At 48.2% G+C, this 15842-nt stretch overlaps 1 protein-coding gene across 1 annotated transcript in view; it reads right to left on the bottom strand.

Moving 5' to 3' along the window:
• Positions 1–2832, bottom strand: part of LOC126534605 (uncharacterized) — a 44545-nt gene extending 41713 nt beyond the window's left edge. The window contains exon 1 of the mRNA XM_050181878.3: positions 2384–2832. Coding sequence (XP_050037835.1) covers positions 2384–2414 — 31 coding nt within the window. The 5' untranslated portion in view covers positions 2415–2832. The remainder of the gene's footprint in view (positions 1–2383) is intronic.
• Positions 2833–15842: the final 13010 nt, after the last annotated feature.

Raw genomic sequence — 15842 nt, 5'->3', positions numbered from 1 at the left:
GTTTGAAGCCAGATTTGGCGATCATGCTCGCATTTCGAAGGCACCGACATGCGAAAACTGTCGCGCACTAAGGTTGAACTGCACGGTACAAAAAAAAGAATAATTTCCAGTCCCACACTACAGCATGCGTCATAATCATATCGTGGTTGCAGCTCATACAACCGCAGAAATTATTGTTTACACTACAGGGTACCCACTACGATGCCTCAGTATCTATGAGGTTTGAGCACGAGGTTCCAGGCTAGATTCCCTTCCATGGGGGCCCCATTTCGATGCAGTCGAAGTACAAGAACTCACTCCACTTCGATTTGGGACACGTTAAAGAAAGTCGGATGGTCAAAAATTTATCACGTGCATAGTCGTCTTCTGTATCTTATTGTTGCTTTGGGACATTACGTAAACCACATAAATTGAATCATTCAACCAAACGAGGAAACCTACATCAAGGTTGAGCTCTGTACCGTCTAGTGCAGGAGTGGCAAAAATTGTGGCTCTTCTTGCGTTCGCCCGAAGCCGGCTGTTCCGGTCAGGCAGTCACTATCTGTCCCGACCAATGTTGTACTACAAGCGTTTGCCCATCTATAGGCAACAAACCTATCCTAATGCAGTTCTCTAAAACTAGGTCAGTGTTCCTAAGCTGAAACGAGCAGTCAAGAGGAAGTCCGTCAAGTCTTGAAACTCGCTATCTTTTCTGTGGCTCTAGACCACTGTGGCGAACTCCTGTGCGTCTCCTTAAACGTCTCTGTCCAGTCAATCTTGGTCTAGTGTTCTTGATCAAGTAAAGCCATGAATAAAGCGCCATGCAATGGTGAAGTGCCCACGTGCCCAACACGGCAGATGCTCGCAGAATGCTTAGTGTAGTTTGAGCCCACGTCATGTGATCGCCGACACTAACACATAGATGTGCATGCAACTGCATACAACACATACGTGAAATTCAATTAGGGTTTCAGCGCCAAATTCTTCTGTAGAGAGTACAGCAATGAGAGCCGCGACAACTTGCAGAATAGTCAACTCTAACTTACCAACCACTTCATTCAGTGAAGAATCCTACAGCTCTTAACTATGAACGGGAGGCTAGAGAACTAGGTAGAAGTGTAAGTGCTAACGATAGGCAAATCTGAGGCCTTAAAAGCACTACCATCATAGGTTTTTCTGCCACACCAATTTACGAAATGCGTATACCGTTCCACTGCTCTATGTGTTCTGCCGTACTCACTCTAACGTCCCTCTTATACTTGATTTAGCCAATATAATTCAGCCAAAAAAGGGGCTATCTCGGACCGGTTGGTACATGTTACATTCGTTTTTATGCAATAATTCAGTCTTCAAAAGCAACTAATGGCCCAATTACATCTTTGACTATCTACGCTATAGCAAATTAGTGCATGCTATGCATACTAAGGTGTCACTCGTTGTACGCGCCGGTTGAAAATATTGAGCATGCACAATCAATCGTTACGCAATTGCCAAAACAAAAAATAATATAACGGCTGTCCCAACGTTAAGCGGGACTTCCCCTTAAGCAAATCCTTCTTTTTTGTTTCTGCTAATGTTATGCAAACTAACGCTAGCGACAGAGATGTTTGTAAGAATTATTGCGAATGGCACGTACATTTACACAAATGTAAAGCTAATGAGGTTACTCCTGCCGAGTGGCCCAAGATTCCCATTCGGGCCCATACTCAGTGGTAAACACTGTCGACTACTCGGCAAAACAGCACCCGCAAAGTAGGAGGAAGAGAAAGCTTCGATTTAAGAACTATACGGGAACTTATATTACTAGCTGCTGCTTACATTGTAGCAGCACGTGCTTGCAGGGCGACGCTAGGCCTATAACTTCTCTGATGGAGTTCCTTACCGCTTGGCCCATAGTCACCTTCAGGAGTATGGCACGTGCGCATAAGATTCTACACCGAGCAGGTATTGCGTGAAGTGCATATCAGGGCGAGCTACACTGAAGCTTTTGTGTGGCAGAATGAACCTGACCTGCTACTGGTAACTCGCAGCTACCAGAAGTACACTCAACGAACCTAGCATTGACATGCCGAAGTAAAAATAAGAGCGACCACGATTACTCATTCCATCTCCTTAAGCCTAACATTTCTGAGATTCTCTCTTCTACACGCTTGTTCAGGGCAACCACACTTACCCTTTTCTTTCTTTTATCCGCTACCCTTACGCGCACGAGGAAAATAGTTCTGAAAAGCATACGCCTAAATTCTTCGCAGCTTCTATAGTAAACGGCCAGCCTATGCGCTTCAGGTTAGGCTTAACAGCGACCACTGATCGCAGTCCCGTACTACCGTTTGGCACGAATACGTAAACGGCTTATACTTCCCCTTAACTATAGGCATAACTCGGTCATCGCGCAGTCGCTCACCAACGATTAGAAGAGACGTAACGGCGAGCATCTTCGTTACTGAAGTCCCGGTCGCTCCTCCTCCAATTCAAAGTCGCTAAACGGCGGTGAAGCGAAGCGCGAGACTTGCACGGCGACGATACTCAGCCAATATCCAGCACCGAACACCTCTGCTGCTTGGCGATCGAGAGCACTCTCCAAAGAAGACCACCGGGTTCCCGAAAAAAAGGATAGCGAGACGACCAGCGCGGCTTTTTATAACCTACAAGGAACATAACGGCACAAATCGGAGAAGCGGTAGCTCGAGGAGGAAGATTAGGGGGAAAGAGGGAGGAAGGTGATTCTCTCGAGTAGGCGTGGGCAGCTTTGCACAGGCTGTCTATACAAGAAGCAGAAAAAGAACTAGACAATCGGGGCCACCAACCCCACCTGTCGCACCTCCCTTGTCGGACAAGAACAAAAAAAAAATGAACAGCACGCTCGCGCTTCTTTCCACGCCCAAAGGCTTCGGTCGCTCTATGCCTTTGAGCGAGCAATCTCACTGTGCCTTTCCTAGCACTTTATTTTTGATTAGTTCCTCTTCTTTTTGTTTTACTATTCGCTAGAAGACGCTCCGAGGGAGCAAGCTGGGCAGGGGGTGCAACATCAGAAGCAGCAGAAGCGAGCGGAGCCGCTGCAGACTCGGCTAGCGGTTTCTTTCAAAGCCGGCGTCGCTTCCTCGTGCGAGGAAATGAGCAGGCTTCTGCAAGCCACCGGACGGGTCGGTGAAAGTGGAACAGCGTCTGCGGCGGGTGGTCGCCTGCGAGATCTCGGCTCGGCGTCGTGGGCAGGCTGGGCCAGACGGGCAGGTCGCCGACGAGGCGAGGCGAACCAACATGCGCGCCGGCGTCGCGAGAACAGCTCGGCGCGCGTAAGAACACGTATGCGCGGCGTCGATGGCCGGGCGACGAGGTCAACGTGCAAACGGACAAAAGATAAATAAATGCCACTGCCGTTTCGTTTTGCCTTCTCGCAGCCTACGTCTGCGCACTTCGGCACCGCAGCTTCTCGTCCCGTGTCAGAGGCGGGTAGCCAAGGGTAAGGGAGTCGGGGAGACGGAAACGCGGGGAGGTTTGTCTTTTTGTCAGAACGCCTCGCGAAATTGCAGTAATCTCGGTGAGCAGGCTGGAGCAACCACCCTGGATCAGCAGTAGGCCCGAAAGCACCTCTCGTGTTTCCATTGTCGACGCTGCCAAATTCCGTCATGTCGGCGTTTCGAGCCAATAGCAGATGGTGCAGCCGCCTTATCGAGCCAATCACAAATGACAAGCTGGCGCATTCCACAATAAGGCGGAATTGGACGTGCCCAGATTGGCACCCCTGAAATTAAGTTCTATTATTTCGCGGTGTTAGGTGTGGCTGGTGGTAACATACAGTTTAATGATAAGATTATAGGGAGGAGGTAACATATAGTTTAGTGATAAGGTTACAGGGAGGAGGAGGAGGGGCAGGAGAAGGAAAAACATTTCTTGAAAAAAAAAATAGTCAAGCAGGTGTCTTTCTGCTTGCTCGGGTAGGCGCCCACAGTCCAGGGCTCCTGCAGCTCTTGCTGTCCCCGGGACCACCGCACCAGTTGCTGCTGGTCACGAGAGTCCGAGCTAGTCAGCACGGCCTCCCACTGCTCGGGTGTGTGATTGGGCGTTTGCAGGGCTGCCTTAATGTTGGGGCACGCCCATGTGGTATGGTATAGGGAGGCATAGTCGTTACAAAGGGGACATTTGTACGAGTATAGTGTAGGGTGTAAATTACAGGGAAACATCTTTCAACGACCGTATGAATCATGGGTAGTGTTTTGATACCCCTAGGATTTGTATTGGTTTCCTTCAGAGCAGGATTGGTTTCCTGCTGGCTCACCCATTCATTCTTGGGGTTCAGCTATTTCTCTTGTTAGCACAGTCGAGTGTTTTATGTTTACAGCTCATTCATTATGTCAAATAATTTGCAGTGCCTCATAGGTTTCCGCGATAATTTATGTGTGCTGCTGAATTACATTTCATTTTTGCAGTGACATTCACCATGATCGATTATTTTCATAATTTGCCAGTTCCTTATAGTTCTGGTGTCCCGAAAACCGCACGGGGCTACAAATACCAAGGCTATATGTGGCCGGTCCTTGCCATACAAGTTTACGATTCCAGATTAGGGTATAATGTAAAACAATTTAGTGAGGTTCATCGAAGCCAAAATTATGAAGTTTGGGAAAGCACACGTCTAAATAGCACATGCGGAAAACGATGCGAAAGATGCGCTATCGTAATTCTACCAATATTTTTTCAAGTGCAAAACAAGTTAACGGCGTCAGGACGTCAAGTTGGGCCAGTTGGTTAGTATTCATTGTGAGGCTCGTAACAGCGCAACGCAAGACACGGACAAAAAGAAGGTAAAAAGGACGACACGGCGCTAACTCTCAAGTTTCAACTGATATTTTATTGAATATATGTATAACATTTATATAGGGTGTCAGTTCAAAAACCATCACATGCACGAGACACAGAGATGCGTCAAAGCAACTTTGACCAACTGACGTATAATCAAAGGTAACAAAGGTGACGCAGTTCCTTGTCATGAAGAGCGATAGACGGTTCACTGATACATGCCTTGACAAGAGAAATCACGGAGGATTACAATATACAGATTAGGGACAAGGCATGTATCAGCGAACCGCCTATCGCTCTTCATGACAAGGAACTGCGTTACCTTTGTTACCTTTGATTATGCATCAGTTGGTCACAGTTGCCTTGATGTACCTCTGTGTCTCGTGCATGTCATGGTTTGTTAATTGGCACCTATATATATGTTAGGCATATCTTCAATAAAATATCTGTTGAGAGTTAGCGCCCTGTTGTCGTCAATATCTCAATTTTGTCCGTGTCTTGTGGTGCGCTGTTACGAACCTTACAAGTTAACGGCATTCTAATACTGTATAAATTGGTGATTGCTCTTTTAAACAGCATTCGTTGGCCTAATGCATACGGAACCCATGCTTTCGGATCAAATACAATGAGCTTTCACAAGCTTCGCAGTGATGTAAGCATACAAGACAACTTGTAATATTTACTTAGTAATTGCAAAGTTTGGGCTACAGTTGCTTCTGCGTGATTCACAATGTAATCGCTTTATGTCTTTGTCAAAAGTAGCGATGTTGCATTTTTGAATCATACACGACAAGGTGCTGCTGGTACACAGATTGTGCCTAATTCTATACCTTCGATGATTGTTAGATTCCACAGCAAAAGGAGAAGTGCAACAAAAGAGATTTTCCTTGAAAGACTGGCGCCTGTGAACACAGCCTGTCAGGCAGGCTCACCTGTTGATGCACACTACCAAAACTGCCTCAGTCTATAGGTGCCAAGACAAAGCCGGGAAATTATTTCGAGGTTGAAATCCCTACTCGATGTTATCATTCTGTCAGCTCAGACTGTTGTGAAAGTGCTGGACGCATTGAGTGCAGCCTCAGAGACCCTCGATGAGAGAAGCAGATGACAACCGAAAACCATTTTGTGAAAAGGAAGGAGAGGCATCACTGAAGCTTTAGGAAACTCGGATCTCACGTCTTCAATTTCCTTGCCTTCGCAAATGCGAAATAACTTTCAATCGTCGTTATCTGTGAACCAAAGTTACCAAATCCAAAGAGACTATACGGCTAGGAATCAATCACCCACCCCTTCAACCAGCAGTGTAGGCAGCAAGGCTTTCGTATTTGTTCGTCGCGAGGTTACTTCATGTCGTCGAACACCCCCTCATGATTATAATATGTATGCTTAACCCCTAAAAAGAGAGGGTTCACCTTTGCATTCGTGGTTGTGTACTAATCTTCTTTTAAACTCGGTTTCCACGCAAAATACTGGGGAGACAGATGGACAGCGAACCTTGTTGTTTTTCATTGAGGACTTCAACACTCACAAGACTACTTGTAGAAGCTCAACTATCACTGCAACTGCACAACTGGCTGCGTTTGTGTCCGTTGATATACCTTTCCTGCTTGATAGTGGAGTCCTACTTTTGTACGGCGCCCAGCGTGGAGCAAGTGCTTTGACTTGGCTTGTTTATAACGTCGCTTCGGCATTCGTCTTAAGGGGTTCTTCTGCATTGTAACGCGTGAGAGTGATTACATACCCACTCATATTAAAATGGTTGTCTAACGCTCATCCGCCTAACAATGGGAAGAATAAGTCCCCAGTGTAGGGACCCTCTGATTTAAGGGGCTTTATGGCTCAAGGGCCAGATATGGCTAAAAGAGCAGCATACACATGGTGACGTATCTGCCTTTCCGCTCGTTGCTTTCTCTCTCTCAGATGAATTGATTGGACTGCGTTTATAACCCTCATGTGAGACGATTGTCGCAAAGGCCCCTTCTCGGGACTACAGGGAGCTATGATGGACGCAGCACAGACCATCATCATGGGCGTGTTTCACGTGCTCCCCAAGCTACTCAGAATTTGACGTGCACGGAGTTTAAGAGTGCGATTTGCCAGCGCTCTGAACGACGTTACCTCGACCAAAAAGTCAATCCATTAGCGGACGACGCCACTTGGCATCCCGGCCATAGTGACGGCTGCTCGGCGAGTCCCAGTGGCGCCTGTGTACGCCAAGCACGCTCTTCCGTCAGCACTTCACTGATTCAGCCCATTCTCTCCATAGGCCCATTACTCTGCCCCGGGCGCTTACGTGTACCGCATTCGGCTACGAGCCGCGGACAATACAAAGGCTCGATTGGCGACCGCAACACAGCAGCCACTCAACGGGCTGTACCCCTTAAGACATAGAGTTTCCTACAAGAATTACTAGAGGGAACTCTGGCGCTAGTGTCTACGGGAGCTGCAATGGGAGCGGTTGTCCCATCATGGGAATTATGGGAAGTACATGGATTTGCCTAAACTTCGTCTTTTTGGCTTCAAACGGCACTGTGACTTTGTTAACTCGTCATTTTCATTGGTATATTGCGGAATAAATAATTAAATAAACATTATTAAAATTGCCCGACGGCAGGATTCGAACACAGGGACTCTAGCACAGAAGCCTGATATTGAAACCATTAAGCCACCGACGTACGTATCGACAAGCGAATGAAACGCCCTTATAAATTTATCGCGGGCATGCCAGTGCCTTGAGACGCTTGGCGCGTTTCGATTTGGCCACCTGGACAAGCTCAATCGTTGCAATTAATAGAAGCTGTACGCGTTCCCGGCGTCTTCTGCACTTCGAAAAATATAGATTGTGCCGAAATATACGACAATAATATTTATATAGCGTAATATACAAAGCCACAAGAACGTCTGAATCCACAAGCACGAAGATCAGACAAATCCATGTACTTCCCATCATTCCCATGGTAGGACAACGACTGCAGCGCCAGAGTTCCCGTTAGTAATTTTGTAGGAAACCCAAATTCCCTAAGAGGTCTACACCAGAGACACCTACAACAAATTCTGGGAGGCGCTAGTCAGTGGGCAGCGCAGCACGTCCTAGAAATTTTGAATGCATTCAGGTTGGGCCTCCCCCCCTCCTGCCCCGCCCCCCCTGACGCCACTGCTGAATTAAGGACAGCATGTTGCACGCTAAAGATGCTGCGTCGAATTCACAAACTACAGTTGACCTCGCTATCAATGAATTGACAATGTCATCGCTCTATTCGCTTACGTTTCACATCGAAAGTCTTGCAGACGGACGTTCCTAACTTCGCTTCTTGGCGTGAAAAAAACGTACGATTGTGTTGCTCAAAACGCCAAACTTCGTGTTCTTTAAAATCGATAGACCATGGCATGCCCAGTGTGTTGCTGTAGCTGCATTGGCTTACACATGTGAGGTCATTCTTGATACACGAGAAGATTGTCCGACCTCAACACGACACGCACCACGGTGTACGCAAAGGTGGTGCCTCGGGCCCCGCATTTTGTACATCTTGGTCTCGTATAATACCTGCCAAGCCCAGTTCTCAATATGCTCCGGTGACATCCGCATCTGGACGTCCGATGCATAACGCGTCTTGAGGTGCGCACGTGCAATTGCTTGAGGTCTCAACAAGGGAACGCACGCCGGTCACGTTTTCCCGGTAGTCGATGTCTTTTTGTGTCACATTCAACAATGAAGAATACGTCTCTTAGGTAAGGACGAACACATTCTTAGGTACCATCCTTGCTCGAGCACCTCTCCTGGAGGCACATTTACCTACCTGAAAAAGTTCCTGACGGTCATTGCACGCTTATTCAAATTTCTTAAAGAGCAAGAATGTGACATGCGTTATCACACGGCGCGTTTCAACTGTACAAGACGCTTTAGCTCGGGTACGTTTAATAGAGCATTGCAGGGGCCCGGCCCGGGCCTTGCCAGGGCAAGCCGTTTCAAGCCCGAGCCTAGCCCGGGCCGTGTACCATCGCTCGGTCATGCCACCGACGACGCCTGATTTTAGCGTATTGGGACAAATAATGCTTTCGCATTAAAAAGTAATGTGCGAATTACGTTCGCCCGATACTGCGAGTACTACGAAAAAAGCTACATTACATTTACAACCATCGTAAGTACCACAGAGCCACGGGCGAGTTGTTGCAACCACGGGACCGACGCATCACATGATGACGATATTTAGTGGCATCCCCTTCGAAACATCATCATCAGCAGCAGCATCAGCCTGGTTACGCCCAATGCAGGGCAAAGGCCTCTCCCATACTTCTCCAACTACCCCGGTCATGTACTAATTGTGGTCATGTCGTCCCTGCAAACTCCTTAATCTCATCCGCCCACCTAACCTTCTGGCGCCCCCTGCTATGCTTCCCTTCCCTTGGAATCCAGTCCGTAACCCTTAATGACCATCGGTTATCTTCCCTCCTCATTACATGTCCTGCCCATGCCCATTTCTTTTTCTTGATTTCAACTAAGATGTCATTAACGCGCGTTTGTTCACTCACCCAATCTGCTCTTTTCTTATCCCCTAACGTTACACCCATCATTCTTCTTTCCATAGCTCCTTGCGTCGTCCTCAATTTAAGTAGGACCCTTTTCGCAAGCCTCCTAGTTTCTGCCTCGTAGGTGAGTACTGGTAAGACACAGCTATTATACACTTTTCTCTTGAGGGATCGAAACAGGGCAGGGACAAATAGTCACATAGCCTGCACGAGTTATTCAGATTTCACTACATCTATCGCTATCTAACCTTTTCCCTATTTGATCTCGATTTCGATTTTGTATTTAAAACCTCTCATTATTTGTACCGAGCACATTGACACGCCAACGGCCGCTTCGCGGCAACTGTCGTAATCATGAAAGTGACACTGTGGCCACCCAGATTGCAACGCCCGCCGGCATATGACGGAGCCCATGGGAATTCCATGGAACGTACTCAGCAGGTGGCATAGAGGTAATAAAACCAACTCTAGAGGAAACGTACTAGCTGTTGAACGTGTTGGTAATCCATACTCAAAGAAGAATGGCGCGAACGAACAGGGACGAGGTAGAAAACACAGACGAGCGCAGACTAGCAACAATGGTTTATTTTGAAAATCTGTGAAAATCTGTGTGTCTTGACAGCACCTTGGTTTCTCTTAGCAACGGTTTGCACTTACATTCTTTCCAATGCAGGCACAGATTAGACGGCGGCCGCCCTTTCGAAAAATGCTTTGTGGTCCATTAATCGCTTATTCAAGCACCGTCCTGTTTGGTCGATGTACCATTTCGCGCAGGACAGGAGAATGTGCTACACTACACCCTTTCCACAGTCAACCGACCCGTCAGGGTGTTTAACATCACAATTACTCCAATTCTGTGCATTACCTTCAACCTTTCTTCCTACCGCTGTGCAGATGCGGCCCAGTTTGTGTCTTGCCTAGAAGGCGACATCTATGCCGAATCTACTACCCGCCTTTTTCATGTGGTGAGACAAGGTGCGCAGATACGGAATACTGGCGACTGGCTTATCATTAGCGTTGACCTCTCTTGTCGCGAGCTCGCTAATGCGCTGACGGGAAAGACGTTCGTTCAAAAGTGGCAAATGCTCAGTGCATTTGTGGCGCCACCTGCTAAAGTGTCGGATTGCTCTCCTTGAGGAAGTCTTTTAACGTGGGTTCGGTTGTGCCCAGCCTCGGAGAAAATTAAAGGATCGTTTTCGTGATTGGAGAGTGGCACATTCCCATTGGCAGATAAGCTCCCTCTTGCTCGGTTAGCTCCGGTTGTCAGTTCTGGAAAAGTGGGCTGGGTTGCCCTTAACCTCTTCGGGATTCTCTCTAATGTGCCCAGAATCCGACTTTGCACATGTGATTGTGAGAAGGAGGAGGAGGAAAAAGGATTTATTGAAAAAAAGACAAGCAGGTGTCTTTTTGCTCGTGCGGGGAGGCGCCCTCAGTTCAGGGCTCCTGCGGCTCTTGCAGTCTCCCGGGCCCGACGCACCAGTCGCTGCTGGTCACGAGGGTCCGAGCTAGGGAGCACGACCTCCCACTGCTCGGATGTGGGGTTGGGCAGGCATGCGTGTATGATGCCCAGTTCAGTGCCTGTTTTAACCGCTCTGGAGGTGACGTGAAGAATCTCCCTGATGTGTGGCAAGTCTTACATAGGGCAGACGGGACGGGACGGTACTTGAAGGATCGAGCCGGGGAACATGAACAAAAGTTAACGAAAGATGAATTGGCGCACTTGCCTTCGCACTGCAATGCATGTCCCTGTGCACTTTTAAGGGGATAAAGATTCTGGGGAGAAGCCAGGACCAGACTGCACGCCAACTGAAGAAGGCATATCACACAAAAAAGAAAGGCCAAGTCTGTGTTAGTCATACTTCCATTAGGTTGTTTCAATCGGAGATAGATTTTTTTTGTATAATTGGTTGCCCCATTAGGCTGATGAGTGTCCTTGTTGCTGCGTTCTGCGCATGTTCTATTTTTCTACATATTGCCACGGGTTGCCGTGAATAAACCAGTTTAAAGTTACCACCCGTGTCGTTTTTGCGTTCTCATCCGCTGTCCCCGTCCTTATTTTGGGTCAATATGATATGCAATTGAGGACGACGCAACGAGCTATGGGAAGAAGAATGATGGGTGTAACGTTAAGGGATAGGTGCAGATTGGGTGAGGGAACAAACGCGAGTTAATGGCATCTTATTTGAAATCAATCAAAAGAAATGGGCATGGGCAGGACATGTAATGAGGAGGGAAGATAACCGATGGTCATTAAGGGTTACGCACTGGATTCCAAGGGAAGGGAAGCGTAGCAGGGGGCGGCAGAAAGTTAGGTGGGCGGATGAGATTAAGACGTTTGCAGGGACAACATGGCCACAATTAGTGCATGACCGAGATTGTTGGAGAAGTATGGGAGAGGCCTTTGCCCTGCAGTGGGCCTAACCAGGCTGATGAAGATGATGATGATGATGATATGCTCTCAGTGGATCCCCCGAATTTCCGGGAAGATGTTTAAAAGGTCCCTAATAGCAAATATTAAGTCAAGCTAAAGTAATAAATTAGTGCTTGAAAATCTCTAAGACGTCGATATTAACGAGAACAGAGCCCTAATAATCGAGAAATTGAGGTAAATGCAGAACACGATTAGAGACCCCCTCGGGACAGTCAAGTACTTGCCCGACGAGGAAGGCACTCCTCAGTTAAATTCTGTCAATAATGGCCAACCTCTCGTTGCACAAAACATCCTTGTATAAGACGAAATAAAACGCTACTTGTCCAGTTCTATTTCATTTTTACAAAAAAAAAATTTGTCGTTGAAATTACCCTTGACAATGACGCGGGCGGTCGAAAGGTTTCGTTGTCGTTCGACTCTGCGCCGCCCGTGCTTTCGTGTTTCAGTAGTTATCGCATAATGCTGCGCTGGTTTTGCCGGATCGCCAAACTCGCACAAACTGCAAGTAGAAGAGAATTCAGCTTCCACGTGATGATGCGGTATGCCCGAACGGTCTACGCCACTTGACCAATGAGCAGCTGCAGCGACGAATCCGTCTGCGCTGACTTGGCTCGGTATCCGCCGTCTGTGGGGTGCCGTTTTATTCGCCGATAGCAGCAAAGGGTGATGGTAGCGTATGCAACGTTACCACTCCTCCGGTGAAATTCGGTGAATTTTGAAAAAGGTACTCGGACCCTTCAGATGCAGTTTTCCCGTAAACTAAGTCTTGGCACAAAACAAGCATTGCGAAGCTTCTGGAATGGTATTCAAACAGTCCACGTCGACTTAGTTTTTGCCTTGAGTGTGCCTTTATTAAATGTTAACGTGCACGTGCGACGTATCTTTACGCCCTTCATTTAAATAAACCTTTCTAAACTACCTTCAGCACCTAGACCGCCCTCGGCGCTTGGCACGCGGAGTTCTATGGAGACCGAACTTGTCGTTGCGTAGGCCAGTTTCCGGGACCCGCGGAGGCGAACGCTGCATAATAACTGCCGCAATCGCCTTAAACACCTGCTCCACGTTGGTGCCCTCCTTTGCGCTGGTCTCGACGAGCTGGAGACCCCGCTTGGCTGCGAACGCCTGCGCAAATAATTATTCACGCTGAACATCCACAGTTAAACGACTAAAATAAGTACAGGCACATGCATTAGGCGAGACGGGACCAGACACACACAAAAGAAAATAAATTCCGAAACAGGCCCAGAATTATCAATGCAATGTGCAAGGGCAGCACTCAGTTACACGCAGTATTATTGAAAGCATAAATTCGCATTTTTCTTTTACATTGATTGATTGAAAATTTTATTATTTCACCGAGCTGGATTTATAGCGGATTTACACAGCCGATGGCAGCGCTGGCAACGCTGGCCCGTCTACCTAGCTTGCTTGCTTGCTTGCTTGCTTGCTTGCTTCCTATATCATGGCGTGTACCCACTACGGGGAATTGGCCGAGAAGGCGGCGGTTACACGGAAAACGATTATTGGAAAACGTGTGTTTTCAAAATCAGAGCAAGCTAGAAGGTCATAAATTTTAATCAATTTAACAAGCTATTTTGTAAATTAAGAAGTAATAAATCAGTAAATAACGTAAATTTGAATTTTGTTAAATAATAAACAATAAATCAGTAAATTAACTCGTCATTCTCCTTGTGTCACCAGTAACTCGCATCCGGCCCTGCATACGTTCCTGTCGCTGAAACCTAATGTAGTTGCCCCAAATGCGAGAATGTTTTCAGTGTTCATAGCTTTCTGAATGGGTTTTTAAAGTATTTATTTCTCTGGATTACGAATCCGCAGCAGTTTAATAAAACATGATTAATGATCATTGCAGCGACTTTAACGCTCAGTGTCACACCTGGGGCTACCCGTATGACAGCTACAAAGTGGAGCAACATTGTAGAGGGGCGCTCAACCGGGACCTGATGCTCGTCACCGACCCGTCTTTCCCTACTAGATGCGGTAAGTCGGCCAGCAGGGGTACAACCTCGGACCTCACCTTCATCGAAGGAGCGGCGGAAGCTAAGTGGGCCAACCTCGACATGTCAGTGACCAGTGACGACAACAGTGACCACTACATCCCGGCCGCATTTTTACAACTGCTAGTAGGTAAAGCTGGGCGTGGCGTTTCTCGCGGCGCTCTACGTTTCTGCACAGGCGCGAGTAAGAGCAGGTGAGAGAAAGTGAGTCTGGGGGCCTTTGCTCCTTGAATATGTGACTCTGCCTAGGCACTACGGTGGAGAAGTTTCATTGCGCGTGTAGCGCGCGTTTGTCCCTGGGCGTGCCGGCATGACGGAAGGGGGTCGCGTTTGTTTGCGCTCGGACGCTGGTTGCCGGCGCGGTAAAACAGCTGAACCAGCGCGCACTGACACCCCATTTGGTGATCGCTGCGTCTGAAGGTACGGCGGAAAGACTTTCTCGCGAGTGCGGCGCTGGTGCTGAGTCACTCATGCCGGATTAGAACTTTGTCGCGCCTTAGGCGCTCTACCTTCAAACAAAAAGAAGAAAACAGTGATTTTCCCGGGGGAGCAATAAGGACCGTAGTAGAGGCTTTTCAGGAGCATTTTTTTTTTTTTTTTTTTTTTATATGGGGTTTTACGTGCCAAAACCACTTTCTGATTATGAGGCACGCCGTAGTGGAGGACTCCGGAAATTTCGACCACCTGGGGTTCTTTAACGTGCACCTAAATCTAAGTACACGGGTATTTTCGCATTTCGCCCCCATCGAAATGCGGCCGCCGTGGCCGGGATTCGATCCCGCGACCTCGTGCTCAGCAGCCCAACACCATAGCCACTGAGCAACCGCGGCGGGTAGGAGCATTTTTGAGTGGTCCCCTTTGAGTGAAATAAACGCACAGCGCCTTAGCAACCACGGTTGAACGCAGTTGCCTGATGTCGCGCCGTGAGGATTACTCGCTTTGCGTCTCGTCCACGCTAGGTTAGGTTTAGGTTACTTTTACGTTAGCTTAGGTTACGTTAGGTTAGGGTGCCATTAGGGTGCCACGGCGTCACAGCGGTTATGCCGTGCGGATTATTGCCTTTGCGTCTCGGCCCCGTTATGTTACGTTAGGTTAGGCTAACGTTATTTTAGATTGGGTTACCTTAACGTTGCGTTACGCTATGTTAGCGTAAAAACCGCCGTGGCGCGGCGTGTTCTCACAACGGTTACGTCGTGGGCATTCTTGTCTTTCTGTGTCAGCCTCGTTAGGTTGGGTTAAGGTTAGGCTAGGTTAACGTTAGGCTAGGTTAACGTTAGATTAGGTTAGCGTAAAACGCGTTAGGGGGAGCGGCGTATGATAGCGGTTGCGGGGCCATCAAATGTCACCAGTCCCCTTTCAACCACTCGCGTTCAACCGCGGTTTCTAAGGCGCTGTGGTTTCTACATTTTCAATATATGCAGATCGGCCTCTTCCACGGTCCCTACTGCTCCCACGGAAACATCTGCGATGTTATCACCTGTTTCACCGCGCTGGCAGCCAGCGTCCGAGCGTAGACAAACTCGAGCCCACTGTGCAATGCCGGCACGCCTAGGGACAAACGCATACAACACGCGCTAAGAAACTCCTCCGTAGTGCCTAGGCACAGTCATACATTCAAGGAGCAAAAGCCGCCATTTTCTCTCTCGCACCAGCTCTTACTCGCGCATGAGCGCAAACGTCCGGCGCCTCCGCAAGTGCCACGCCTCGCTCGACCTACTAGCAATTGTAAGTACGCATCCCGGCCACGGCCCTGTGGGTAGAGCAGAGAAGAGTGCGCAAGCCACCAACTGGGACAAGTTTCGCAAGATTAGGGAGGAATATGGGGAAGACGTGAAGTTGAAGCCCGATCTCGAACGCTGTACTAAACAGGTCGGAAGAGATACCGAGGCTGCCACTAAGGAAGTTAGCAGGTATCTCCCGGTCGAAAAGATGGATAGCAGGCTCGCCCATCTTCTCGATACCAAGCAGTCCTTGCTGTCCAAGTGAAAAGGGCAGCGTCTCAACAGAAGGCTCCGAAAGAAGATTGCCGAAGTCCACAAGAAAAAGGAGGGGCATTGCAAGGTCCTCTCCAGACAGCTGTGGGACGATGT

Source organism: Dermacentor andersoni, chromosome 7 (genome assembly GCF_023375885.2).
Source record: "Dermacentor andersoni chromosome 7, qqDerAnde1_hic_scaffold, whole genome shotgun sequence".
Lineage (NCBI taxonomy): Eukaryota > Metazoa > Arthropoda > Arachnida > Ixodida > Ixodidae > Dermacentor > Dermacentor andersoni.
This window is presented reverse-complemented; position numbering and strand designations above follow the sequence as displayed.